The sequence below is a fragment of the Salmo trutta genome, chromosome 11, assembly GCF_901001165.1.
Source record: "Salmo trutta chromosome 11, fSalTru1.1, whole genome shotgun sequence".
In the NCBI taxonomy this organism is placed as follows: domain Eukaryota; kingdom Metazoa; phylum Chordata; class Actinopteri; order Salmoniformes; family Salmonidae; genus Salmo; species Salmo trutta.
Window position 1 is genome coordinate 7,204,024 of NC_042967.1, and position 14,498 is coordinate 7,218,521.

Genomic DNA, 14,498 nt, shown 5'->3' on the forward strand with positions numbered 1-14,498 from the left:
CCATGTTGAAGTGTTTTTATTATCTGTGCCTACCTACCTGAGGGAGTGTATGTCTGTGTAATCTGTATCACCTGTCTCTTCCAGGAGGGTCCAGAGGTGCTGCTGGTGAAAGAGGAGGAAGGTCCAGAGGTGCTGCTGGTGAAGAATGAGGGGTGTGAGGAGGGTCTGGGGAACCCTGAGGGGAACATGGTCATGGAGGACAACCAGACTACACCTCCTCCTGAACCCACAGAGGAACCAGCTGAGCAGCACAGGTCCACACACAGTCTCACTGAGGTTAGCCTTTGAATGATCAAACCATTAAAGAGTGTCAAGTAAACAAATCAACTAACATGTTTGCATTGTACTTACAGCAATCCCTCATTGCCCAATCAGAAGATGCTCCATAGCAGGATGCTCATACCAGATTTCTTGATCCAACATCCTCTCACTCTGTATCTCTTACAGTCAGTAGACATGGAGGATGGGAAGCCTGATCTGCTGCTGGTCAAAGAGGAGACAATAGAAGACGGATCAGAGAGCATTGATCTGCTGAGTGGACTAAAGATGGGGGAGCAAGGTAAGGGAGAAATACATATAGCCTACATACAGTAATAGATCTTCAATGGGAATACTGATACGCCTGGCTATTATTTTCATTCATAAAATCAATACAACAAAATATTTACTTCACCAGGTAATTGACTCAAAACTAAATGTGTAGAGTTTCCTCTGACATGTTTGTAAAGTCTATTTTGTAACCTCTTCTTGCAGGTGGTTGGTTGGAGGCTAACAGAGGAGACTGGACAGCCACCTTGGATTACCAGACAGGTGCATCCAAGCGCCCAGGGGACAACATCACTGAGCAGGCCAGGACCAGAGGTGACATAGTGGAGGTCAGTGGATGGGACAGCATCCTCAACTCTGGGCTGGGGTACAACACTGTTAACCACAGACAGAAACAGACAGTCAAACACAAAACGACATCTGAATTTAGTCTCCATGACAACAGACTAGCTGAGACCTGGGCGAGGCGTAGACTTGGTCTGCGGGGACGGGGAGGTGTCAGTTTGTGGCGGAAGAGAATAGAAACGGACTCAGCTAGCGATGCTCCGTCCTGCTCCTATAGTTGTGATTCAGAGAGACTGATGGCGCCTCAGGTTAACCACCTAATAGATGCTGCCTTCAGCCTGCCTTCTATAGGATCTATCAACTGGAACATGGACCCTGTGACAACACAGACACTCCCTGGCCTTCGTCCTCCTCACACTCTCCTAATGTTAAACCAGACCTCGGACAATGTCAGTGCCTCAACACTAAATGGCTACACAAGCCCATTGACAAATGACAGTAGTAGAGATGCAATCAGTAAAGGTGGCTTCGCCAAAGAGAAGAGCTTCCCGTGTTCATTCTGTGAGAAAGCCTTCAGTTTCCCCAAACAGGTGGAGATCCACCAGAGGATTCACACGGGGGAGAAACCATTCCTCTGCCACCTATGCCGGGTCAGTTTCTCCCACTCCTCCAGCCTGAAGAGGCACCAGAGGGTCCACACCGGGGTGAAACCCTTCAGCTGTACCCAGTGTCACATGCGCTTTGCCCAGGCTGGTGACCTGAAAAGGCACCAGAGGGTCCACACAGGGGAGAAACCATACAGCTGTACTCAGTGTGAGAAGAGGTTCTCCCACCAGCACAAGCTGAAGATGCACCTGAAGGTCCACACGGGAGAGAGGCCGTTCGCCTGTACGCACTGTGGGAAGAGGTTCTCAGAGAAGAGCTACCTCAGGATGCACCAGCAGAAAAACCATTCCACTCTATAACATAGAAAGTAACCTTTCCACTTGTTAGATGTTTAGATCAAACCCTGCATTAAACACAAAGATTAATTTTCATTGTCAACAGAAAATAGCCACAGATGCATTTGGAATAACAAGATTAACAGATTTCAGTGTTAAATATTCCATGGTAGAATATTGCATTCAGACATTGTGTGCTATATAATCCTAAAAAGTCTGTTACATATTGTTTGTACTGTGTAGGATATATGATGTTCACAAATGCATATTTCTTTACTTCCATTCAACTATTAAATGTTTTTCCCAAGAGACTTTTTAATGAGAAAATGAATAAAGTATATCAAGTACATGCTGATTTAATTGAGACATGTGTATGTGTGGTTTTCATATGGTGTATTTAAAACTTGTTTATGTTTAATAAACACAAAATGGGACTTTTCATTCTAAGACTTTCATTGAGACTCTCTTTAGTACACATCACATCTGATTTCACCCTATTCTGCATACACCTGACAGCACGTTATAACCAATATACACTTACTAAATATACCAACACAAACCCAGACACTAACAAACATCTACTGTACACGTCAAAATAGTTTAGTCAGGTTTGTCGGATGGTGACTTGACTGATCATAGCTGACTTATTTACCCACAACATATTTATGTAGTGGGGATGGGTAAACACTCCATGTCTGTGTGTACGTACCCGAGGGAGTGTACAATGAGTATACCAAACATTAGGAACACCTTCCTAATATTGAGTTGCACCCCCCCCCCCCCCCTTTGCCCTCAGAACTGCCTTAATTCGTCAGGTCATGGACTCTACACGGTGTTGAAAGTGTTCCACAGGGATGTTGACCCATGTTGACTCCAATGCTTCCCACAGTTGTATCAAGTTGGCTGGATGTACTTTGGGTGGTGGACCATTCTTGATACCCACAGGAAACTGTTGAGCATGAAAAACCCAGCAGCGTTGCAGTTCTTGAGATAAACCGGTGTGCCTGGCACCTACTACCATACCCCGTTCATAGGCACATTCACCCTCTGAATGGCACACATGCACAATCCATGTCTCAATTGTCTCGAGGCTTAAAAATCATTTTTTAACCTCTCTCCTCCCTTTCAACTACACTGATTGAAGTGGATTTAACAAGTGACATCAATACGGGATCGTAGCTTTCAACAGGATTCACCTAGTCAGTCTGCCATGGAAAGAGCAGGTATTCTTAATGTTTTGTAAACTCAGTTGATGTCTGTATCACCTGTCTCTTCCAGGAAGAGGAGGGTCCAGAGGTTCTTCTGGTGGAGGAGGGGTGTGAGGAGGGTCTGGGGAACCCTGAGGGGAGAACCAGACTACACCTCCTGAAGCCACAGAGGAACCAGCTGAGCAGCACAGGACCACACACAGTCTCACTGAGGTGAGCCCACTGTGAACTACTGTCTGAATGGTATTAGGTCAGGGTCTATATCCACAAAGCCTCTCAGAGTAGGAGTGCTGATCTAGGATCAGTTTAGCCTTTTAGATCACAATGAATACGGTTATTTGTAAAGATCTTGGATCAACACTCCTAGTCTTAGACGCTTTGTGGATACGGGCCCGGGTCTTGACAAATTTTGTGTAGAACCATGCCTTAGAATTACCAAACCATCAAAGGCATAGTTCGGGATTCTGGCAATGAATCCCTTTATCCACTTCCCCAGAGTCAGGTGGATACAATTTTTACGTCTCTACATCCAGTATGCAGGAAGTTAGAGGTAATTTCATGAGCCAATGCAAACTATACCATATTTTGTTACATTACAGCCTTATTCTAAAATGGATTCAATATATTTTTTTCTCAATCTACACACAATACTCCATAATGACAAAGCAAAAACTGTTTTTTAGACCTTTGCTAGGAGACTCGAAATTGAGCTCAGGTGCATCCTGTTTCCATTGATCATCCTTGAGATGTTTCTACAACTTGATTGGAGTCCACCTGTGGTAAATTCATTGATTGGACATGATTTGGAAAGGCACACACCTGTCTATATAAGGTCCCACAGTTGACAGTGCATGTCAGAGCAAAAACCAAGCAATGAGGTTGAAGGAATTGTCCGTAGAGCTCCGAGACAGGATTTTGTCGAAGCACAGATCTGGGGAAGGGTACTAAAAAATGTCTGTAGCATTGAAGGTCCTCAAGAACACAGTGGCCTCCATCATTCTTAAATGGAATAAGTTTGGAACCACCAAGACTCTTCCGCCAAACTGAGCAATCGGGCCTTGGTCAGGGAGGTGTCGAAGAACCCAATGGTCACTCTTACAGAGCTCCAGAGTTCCTCTGTTTAGAACTGAGAACCTTCCAGAAGGACAACCATCTCTGCAGCACTCCACCAAACAGGTCTTTATGGTCTTTATGAGTGGCCAGACGGAAGCTACTCCTCAGTAAAAGGCACGACAGCACGCTTAGAGTTTGCCAAAAGGCCCCTAAAGGACTCTCAGACCATGAGAAACAAGAGTCTCTGGTCTGATGAAACCAAGATTGTACTCTTTGGCCTGAACCTTTTCCACATTTTGTTACGTTACAGCCTTATTCTAAAATAACCACCATAAAATAAGTCATTTTTTGGGGTGTGGAACGAACAGCTGACTTTAGACGGAATTAGGAATTTTCGAATCTGACTTCTCTGTGGCCGTGTACGGAAATTGGCTTTCTGGGCCGGGTGTCAGTTAAACTACAATACCAAAGCAATTCATATCTTGCAATAAAATACTTTAACCTTAAGAGAAGACAGGTTAAATGTAAAAATAAAAAGCATAATGTTCTCGTACTTAAACAGTCCTGATCAGATAGGTCTAGACAATATCCAAAACAACTAACAATACACTGAATTCATACATTTTCAGTAATTTACAACACAATACCACAAAAATATTTTTCAATCTGGGAGGTCAACTCAATAAAGTATTCGATAATTTCGCTGTGTATTTTGGATGCCATTAAAATGTACCAGAAGCCGCCAGAAGAGAGCTAGTTCTGCAAAAGTTCTTAACCTGTGGAATCCTGGATGGCTACTTTTTCTATTTGGCTGGCTACTCCATGTGCTTGTGGAAAACACTGAGCCCTACCATGGACGTCCGGTGTCGGTCGGTGCTCAGTCGGTGAGGATGCTAGTTACAGTAAATGGAAAGAGGGTAGGTGGTCCATGTCATGGGAGGTGTCGGGAGAGATGACATTCACTTGAGACAGAGAGGGAGACAGAGAGAGGGGGAGTGTGAGGGGTTGTCCAGATTGTTTTTGCGGTCTTGCTTTAAAACTTCTTACATCTACACGTTCCGCTAGCGGAACGTCTGCTCCAATATCCAATGATGGGCGGGGCGCGAAATTCAAACTCCTCTAAATCCGAAAACTTACACTTTTCAAACATATGACTATGTTACAGCTATTTAAAGACAAGACTCTCCTTTATCTAACCAAACTGTCCGATTTCAAAAAGGCTTTACAGCGAAAGCAAAACATTAGATTATGTCAGCAGAGTACCCAGCCAGGAATAATCACACAGCCATTTTTCAAGCTAGCATATCATGTCACATAAACCCAAACCATATCTAAATGCAGCACTAACCTTTGATGATCTTCATCAGATGACACACCTAGGACATTGTGTTATACAATACATGCATGTCTGTTCAATCAAGTTCATATTTATATCAAAAACCAGCTTTTTACATTAGCATGTGACGTTCAGAACTAGCATTCCCACCGAACACTTCCGGTGATTTTACTAAATTACTCACGATAAACGTTCACAAAAAGCATAACAATTATTTTAAGAATTATAGATACAGAACTCCTCTATGCACTCGATATGTCCGATTTTAAAATAGCTTTTCGGATGAAGCACATTTTGCAATAATGTAAGTACATAGCCCGGCGTTACAGGGCTAGCTATTTAGACACCCACCCAGTGTAGCCTTCACCAAAATCACATTTCCTATAAGAAAAATGTTCTTACCTTGCTTGTTCTTCATCAGAATACACTGCCAGGACTTCTACTTCAATAACAAATGTAGGTTTGGTCCCAAATAATCCATCGTTATATCCAAACAGCGACGTTTTGTTCGTGCGTTCTAGACACTATCCCAACGCTAAATCTCGGCCACGAGCATGACGCAAAATATGACAAAAAATTTCGAAATATTCCATTACCGTACTTCGAAGCATGTCAACCGCTGTTTAAAACCAATATTTATGCAATTTATCTCGTAGAGAAGCGATAATATTCCGACCGGGAATCTGCCTGTCTGTAAACTGAGGAAAAAACCAAAAGCCGGGGGCGGGGCGTGTCACGCGCCTAAGGCTTAGTCCATTGACTGACCACTCAGCATTTGCTCTCGTGTGCTTCAGCCAGGGCTTTGAATGACATCATTCCTGTTTTTCCCGGGCTGTGAGACTCCATTGTTGACGTGACAAGTGTCACGTAAGAGCAGAGATCCTTTGTAAACGATAGAGAGAATCAAGAAGGGCAAGAAATGTTCAGACAGGGTACTTCCTGAACAGAAGCATCTCAGGTTTTTGCCTGCCATAGGAGTTCTGTTATACTCACAGACACCATTCAAACAGTTTCAGAAACTTTGGAGTGTTTTCTCTCCAAAGCTAATAATTATATGCATATTCCAGTTTCTGGGCAGGACTAATAATCAGATTAAATCGGGTACGTTTTTTATCCAGCCGTGAAAATACTGCCCCCTAGATGTAACAGGTTAACCACCAGACAACAGAAAGATGAGCTGAACATAACAGTATGCCAGTGGAAGGGAGGACAGTAGCAGGTGACCCAACTGTGGTTTGTGGCTACTATGATTTCCAATTGTAGCCAATCCAATTGCAGTAATTCCGTTACCAATTTGGTAACAGAATTGCAAGTTTCAATCCCTTAATAATTCATAAACTTGATATCAGCAAAAATAATAACTAATTGGTACAGTAAGTCTACTTTTACATGTTACTTTTGACCTGTTATTATCCTTCCTCCTCGTGAGTGTAAACTGTGTAACAAGAGTTTCTAAGTAGCCTTATCAGACATAGGAGTGTCCACAATGGGGAGAAATCGTAGCAGTGTGCCTTCAGATGTACACAGGGGATGTCTGGAAACCATTATTGAGCTGATATATTAGTTATCATGTGAAATGTCTCGGGGTAAGAGGGTAATTCATCCCCCTTGGCGTTTTTCCTATTTTGTTGCATTCCAACCTGTAATTTAAATTGATTTGTATTTGGATTTCATGTAATGAACATACACTAAATAGTCCAAATTGATGAAGTGAAATGAAAAAAAAGACTTGTTTTCAAAAAAAAATTAAAGTGGTGCGTGCATATGTATTTAAACCCTTTGCTATGAAGCCCCTAAATAAGATCTGGTGCAACCAATTACCTTCAGAAGTCACACAATTAGTTAAATAAAGTCCAGCTGTGCGCAAACTAAGTGTCACATAATCTGAGTATATATATGCCCCAGAGTCTGCAACGCCACTAAGCAAGCGGCACCATGAAGACCAAGGAGCTCTCCAAACAGGTCAGGGACAAAGTTGTGCAGAAGTACAGATAAGGGATGGGTTATAAAAATGTATCAGAAACTTTGAACATCCCACAGAGCACCATTAAATCCATTGTTAAAAAATTGAAAGAATATGGCACCACAACAAACCTGCCAAGAGAGGGCCGCCCACCAAAACTCACAGACCAGGCAAGGAAGGCTTTAATCAGAGAGGCAACAAAGAGACCAAAGATAACCCTGAAGGAGCTGCAAAGCTCCACAGTGGAAATTGGAGTATCTGTCCATAGGGCCACTTTAAGCCGTACACTCCACAGAGCTGGGCTTTACGGAAGAGTGGCCAGAAAAAAGCCATTGCTTAAAGAAAAAAATAAGCAAACATGTTTGGTGTTCGCCAAAAGGCATGTGGGAGACTCCCCAAACATATGGAAGAAGGTACTCTGGTCAAATGAGACTAAAATGTAGCTTTTTGGCCATCAAGGAAAATGCTATTTCTGGCGCAAACCCAACACCTCTCATCACCCCGAGAACACCATCCCCACAGTGAAGCATGGTGGTGGCATCATCATGCTGTGAGGATGTGTTTCCATCAGCAGGGACTGGGAAACTGGTCAGAATTTAAGGAATGATGGATGGCGCTAAATTTAGGGAAATTCTCGAGGGAAACCTGTTTGTCTTCCAGGGATTTGAGACTGGGACGGAGGATCCCCTTCCAGCAGGACAATGACCCAAAGCATACTGCTAAAGCAACACTGAAGTTGTTTAACGGGAAACATTTAAATGTCTTGGATGTCCTAGTCAAAGCCCAGACCTCAATCCAATTGAGTATCTGTGGTATGACTTAAAGAATGCTGTACACCAGCAGAACCCATCTAACTTGAAGGAGCTGGAGCAGTTTTGCCTTGAAGAATGGGCAAAAATCCCAGTGGCTAGATATGCCAAGCTTATAGAGACATACCCAAAGACACTTGCAAAAAGTGGCTCTACAAAGTATTGACATGGGGGGGGGGGGGGGGGGGGGGTGAATAGTTATGCACGCTCAAGTTTCCTGTTTTATTTCTTGTTTGTTTCACAATAAAAAAGATTTTGTATCTTCAAAGTGGTAGGCATGTTGTGTAAATCAAATGATACAAAATCCCCAAAATCTATTTTAATTCCAGGTTGTAAGGCAACAAAATAGGAAAAATGCCAAGGGGGTGAATACTTTCGCAAGCCACTGTATCACTCAACAACCCCTTTGTTTACTTTTCATTTGAAACGGGCTTGTGTAAATATGTTTTTAGAGAAACTAAACCTAGGCTAGAACAAGGTCATTTGAATATTTACTGAGGTGATGTACACTGAACAAAAATATAAACTCAACATGTAAAGTGTTGGTCCCATGTTTTATGAGCTGAAATAAAAGATCCCGGAAATTGTCCATAAGCACAAAAAGCTTATTTCTCTAAAATGGGTTTACATCTGTGTTAGAGAGCATTTCTCCTTTGCCAAGATAATCCATCTACCTGACAGGTGTGGCATATTAAGAAGCTGATTAAACAGCATGATCATTACACAGGTGAAGTTTGTGCTGGGGACAATAAAAGGTCACTCAACACACAAAATTGCCCAAGTTTAACTTTTCCTCCGATGCCTTGAGATGGATGAAGGCAGAACTCAGTGTGTCAGAGTGAGCAATGAGCTGTCGCCCACTCTTAGCTATGATGTGGGCGTGCCTCAAGGGTCAATACTGGGGCCCCTCCTGTTCAGCCTGTACATTAATGATCTGCCTTCTGTCTGTACTGGGTCTGAAGTTCAAATGTATGCAGATGATAGTGATATATGTGCATGCAACGAGAAAACAACAAGCTGCACAAGAACTCACTACTGTAATGGTCCAGGTTACAAAGTGGCTCAGTGACTCGTGTTTGCATCTCAATGTGAAAACAACTGTTTGCACGTTCTTCACAAAGAGGGCAACAGATGCTACTGAGCCAGATGTCTATGTGTCAGGGGAGAAGCTCCAGGTGGTATCTGATTTTAAGTACCTTGGCATCATACTTGATTCCAACCTCTCTTTTAAAAAGCATGTGAAAAAGGTAATTCAAATAACCAAATTCAACCTAGTTCATTTCCGATTTATACGAAATTGTTTGACTACAGAGGTAGCAAAACTGTACTTCAAATCTATTATACTCACTTAACATACTGCTTGACTAGTTGGGCCCAAGCTTGCGGTACAACATTAAAACCCATTCAGTCTGTCTACAAACAGGCTCTCAAAGTGCTTGATAGGAAGCCCAATAGCCATCATCACTGTTACATCCTCAGAAAGCATGAGCTCCTGAGTTGGGAAAATCTTGTGCAATACACCGACGCATGTCTTGTATTCAAGATCCTAAATGGCCTAGCTCCCCCTCCACTCAGTATTTTTGTTAAACAGAAAAGCCAAACATATGGCAGCAGATCCACAAGGTCTGCCATGAGGTGACTGTATAGTTCCCTTAAAAAGCGCCTTTAGTAAATCCGCTTTCTCTGTGAGAGCTTCCCATGTCTGGAATACACTGCCATCAGACACACATAACTGCACCACATATCACACTTTCACAAAATGCATGAAGACATGGCTAAAGGTCAATCAGATTTGTGAACATAATCCCTAGCTGTGTATTGCCGCTTTCCATGTTGTCTGTTATCTGTAGCTTGTGAGGTATGGAAACACTTTGTTGCTTTTATGGATTTTGTCTTGTTGCTTTTTGTTCTATGTTGCTCTGTCTGTATGCTATGTCTTGCTTGTCCTATGTTGCTCTGCGATTGTCTATATTGTAATTGTTTTTAATAACCTGCCCAGGGACTGCGGTTGAAAATTAGCCGGCTGGCTAAAACCGGCACTTTTACTGAAACGTTGATTAATGTGCACTGTCCCTGTAAAAATAAAATAAACTCAAACAAATGCCACAGAAGTCTCAAGTTGAGGGAGCGTGCAATTGGCATGCTGACTGCAGGAATGTCCACCAGAGCTGTTGCCAGATAATTGAATGTTCATTTGTCTACCATAAGCCACCTCCAATGTCAATTTAGAGAATTTGGTAGTACATCCAACCGGCATCACAACCGCAGACCACGTGTAACCACACCAGCCCAGGACCTCCACATCCGGCTTATTCACCTGCGGATTGTCTGAGACCAGCCATCCGGACAGCTGATGAAACCGAAGAATTTCTGCACAAACTGTCAGAAATCGTCTCAGGGAAGCTCAGCTGCGTGCTCGTCGTCCTCACCAGGGTCTTGACCTGATTGCAGTCTGGCATCGTGACCGACTTAAGTGGGAAAATGCACCCCTTCGATGGCCACTGGCATGCTGGAAAAGTGTACTCTTCGCGGATGAATCCCGGTTTCAACTGTACCGGCCAGATGGCAAACAGCGTGTATGGCGTCGGGTGGGCGAATGGTTTGCTGAAGTGATGAGATCCTGAGGACCATTGTCGTGCTATTCATCCGCCGCCATCACCTCATGTTTCAGTATAATGCAATGACCCCATGTCGCAAGGATCGGTACACAATTCCTGGAAGCTGAAAATGTCCCAGTTCTTCCATGGCCTACATACTCACCATACATGTCACCCAATTGAGCATGTTTGGGATGTTCTGGATCGACACGTACGACAGCGTGTTTCAGTTCCCGCCAATATCCAGCAACATCGCACAGCCATTGAAGAGGAGTGGGACAACATTCCACAATCAACTGCCTGATCAACTCTATGGGAAGGAGATGTGTTGCGCTGCATGAGGCAAATGGTGGTCACGCCAGATACTGACTGGTTTTCTGAAACAGACCCTACTTTGTTTTAAAAGGTATCTGTGACCAATATATGCATCTGTATTCCCAGTCATGTGCAAGCCATAGATTAGGGCCTAATTTATTTATTTCAATTGACTGATTTCCTTATATGAACTGTAAATCATATTTTTGTTCAGTGTAGATGGAATAAAGTAATTATTTTCTACTCTATTCTTGCTAACACACTGTTCTTTCTAAACAAGTGTGCTCTGAGCTTGAAATATGTTGATCATAGGAGATTTGATGTGTAATGTAATAAGCAGTTCTGCATTTCAAAAGGACAGCGTGCATACCTTTTTCATTTAACCACACCCTTTGGGCTATGACGTCATGTCGCCAACCAATAAGATCCTTTCTCTTAAGTAAAGCAGAGGCCAAGAGATTAGTGTTGTTTTCATGCTTAAACACTAACAGCGATTCTTGAAGCACCAGCTCTGAAACCATTAACACTTGTAGCCAATGCATTCACCAAGTGTGCCAAACTAAATGCACGTTCTCTGCTTTACACTCAGTTTGCAATTTAATAACATACTTCTAGCAAAACTGTAAACATTGGTCTCTACATTGCTACACTATTTTGCCAATTGCCTTTCCATATTGACACATGTGAAAACACTTTTAGATAATGAGTTCACTTACAAATCAGAGCTTGAGCACTATAAATAGGCCACAGGTAAACATTTGGTTTGGACAATGGAGGCCAATATTGGACAGAGAGTAAGAGGGGTGAGAACTAGAGGAGGATGAGGAGGTGAAGAAGTAAGAGGAGGAGGAAGAGGTGAAGTAGGACGGGGAGAAGGAGAGGACTGTGACGAGGAAGAGAAAGGGGAGTCAGGAACACAATAACTGATGAAATCAGAGCGACTGTGGTTGACTATGTTGTCAACCATGGGATGAGCATGAGGGAGACTGGGCAACGGGTTCAACCAAATCTGAGCCACTATACTATTGCAGGTATTATTAGGATATTTCGAAATCAGATTAAGTGCTGTAGTCTTACTGGTACAGTAATATGTACTGTACTTTCATAATGAGAAGGATCTATCACTAAAACCATTCAATTTTTTTTACAGAACTGCAAGAAAACCAGTATCTGGTGGAAGAGGTCGACTGTTCACCCCAGAGCAGGAGACCCACATTGTAAATATGGTCATTGCAAATGACTGCATCAGACTCAGAGAACTGCAGGACCACATAATGGCAGATAACACCATATTCCAAAACATCAACAGAGTGAGCCTCTCTGCACTGTCTCGTCTACTGAAACGCAATAGAATTAGGATGAAGCAGCTGTACAGAGTCCCTTTCGAAAGAAACTCAGACCGTGTAAAACAACTGAGATATGAATATGTGCAGGTAAGCTATCCTATCATTGGTACTGGATCTGGAAGTGTATGGTGCGACATCATATTGACTGATCCCTGTCTTTTCGTACTGTGCTATATTGTTTTGTCTCTTTCAGAGAGTCATGGAGCTCGAAGCAGATGCAGTGCATCATGAGCTAATATATGTGGACGAGGCAGGTTTCAACCTTGCAAAAACACGGAGGCGCGGCAGAAATATCATCGGACACCGTGCCATCATCAACGTCCCGGGACAACGTGGTGGCAACATAACAATGTGTGCGGCTATTAGTCAAAACGGCGTCCTTCACCATCATGCAATCCTAGGCCCATACAACACTGCACACATTATCACATTTCTGGACACCCTCCATAACAGACTAATCCCTAATGACCAGGGGCCAGAGCAGCCCAGGTACGTTATCATCTGGGATAATGTTAGTTTCCACCGGGCTGCTGTGGTCCGCAATTGGTTCACAGGTCACCCACTTTTCATCTCACTCAATCTCCCCCCATACTCTCCGTTCTTGAATCCTATTGAAGAATTCTTCTCTGCATGGCGTTGGAAGGTGTACGATCGCCAGCCCCACCAACGCATACCCCTTCTACAGGCAATGGAGGAGGCTTGTGGAGACATCGATCAGGGGTCATGCCTGGCCTGGATACGGGACTCCAGGCGATACTTTCCACGCTGCCTAGCTCAAGACAACATCGCATGTGATGTGGATGAAGTCTTATGGCCAGACCCACAAAGGCGGCGAGATTTAGCCTAATTTTCTTCTGTTCTTTTTTTCCCTAGCACCAATGTTTTTGTTTTCTTCTACTGCGCTTTTGTTGTTTGAGGAGTGTTAGAACATTGAGGGAAAAAAAAAACATTTTCCCCCTTATTTGTATTGATAGTGTGTTATGTTCGGAATACACATCCATAGTTTACACATTTGGATACCTGTGTTTACTACATGTATGACAAAACTTTATTGCAAACTGCTATGCCCTGCACACAGAAAAAGTAAAAGCCACAAGTGTTTTTCATTTGTACTATCAGTGCCTAGTTGGTGCTTCGTGTGCTTATTCAAAAGATGGTTTGTGTGTACTGAATTGACGCAAAAAAAACACTTTTTGTAAAGAGTTTTGCAAGAATTGTATAATGTTTTGGTGGTTAGTGTGTAGAGTTTTGCAAAAATAGTCTATAGTTTCAAAGATAGTGCCTAAGCAATCAGAAAAAACTGTAATGGCAAGAGTTGTGGAACAGGGAGGGAAAGGGAAGACACCTGTATAAGATCCAGGAAAAGATGGGGCAGGTCCTCAGGTCAACAGAGAAGGGAGGATGACGTAATGACAAGACTGAAACTGGGACACACAAGGCTCAACAGCACTTTGAAATTAGGGAAACATCCGACTGGGAAGTTAAATCACAGGCAGAGGGAGACATCCTATTTCAGTGACATGGGAGGGAAAGGGACAGTTTTATTAGTAGGAAATAATGGTATTGAACAGCTAAGTTTAATTTCATTGTTAAGAAAACCTTAAGGTAATATTGTATTCCGATAGGTAGGATTCAACTTCAGACCTTATCCATCTCTGGTCCACAGTCCAGTAGGTGGCGGTAATGCATCACTAAATTTGGTTGTCAAACGCGATTTACAAACCACTGAAGAAGTGTAAACAGAAGTGACCAACAATTTTCACTTTAGCGTTTTTTGTTGTTATTTAAACATTTATTAACACCCTGGAACTCGAAATATGACTCATTTAACTGCACAGCATCACATACTTACCCCAGGTAGTTTTTAATTCGCGTTGGGGACAGGACTTGGTGGATAGATCTGTTATTAGGTAACTAACGTTAGCTAGCTGCTAAGGGTTAACTAACAATGGCTAACGTTATGGTTTTTCACACTCAAATAGCCTCCATCATGGAGGTGCTAGCGAATGCAGCCGTGGCAGAGGTCTGCAAACTAGTAGACGACGACTATGCAGTGTTTCGTTTGGAAATAACTCAAAGCCAGAAAGAAAACAGGGCAT

At 42.9% G+C, this 14,498-nt stretch overlaps 1 protein-coding gene and 1 pseudogene across 1 annotated transcript; both read left to right on the forward strand.

Annotated features, from left to right (window-relative positions):
• The window catches only part of LOC115201843 (neurotrophin receptor-interacting factor homolog), a 133,464-nt pseudogene that overhangs the window by 54,710 nt on the left and 64,256 nt on the right, over nucleotides 1-14,498 (forward strand).
• Nucleotides 505-13,618, forward strand: LOC115201893 (uncharacterized). Its single transcript, XM_029765774.1, has 5 exons — nucleotides 505-559; nucleotides 754-875; nucleotides 3,051-3,193; nucleotides 12,204-12,486; nucleotides 12,593-13,618. Exons 1-5 carry the CDS (start codon nucleotides 547-549, stop codon nucleotides 13,244-13,246), a joined length of 1,215 nt encoding a protein of 404 aa, XP_029621634.1. The 5' UTR covers nucleotides 505-546; the 3' UTR covers nucleotides 13,247-13,618.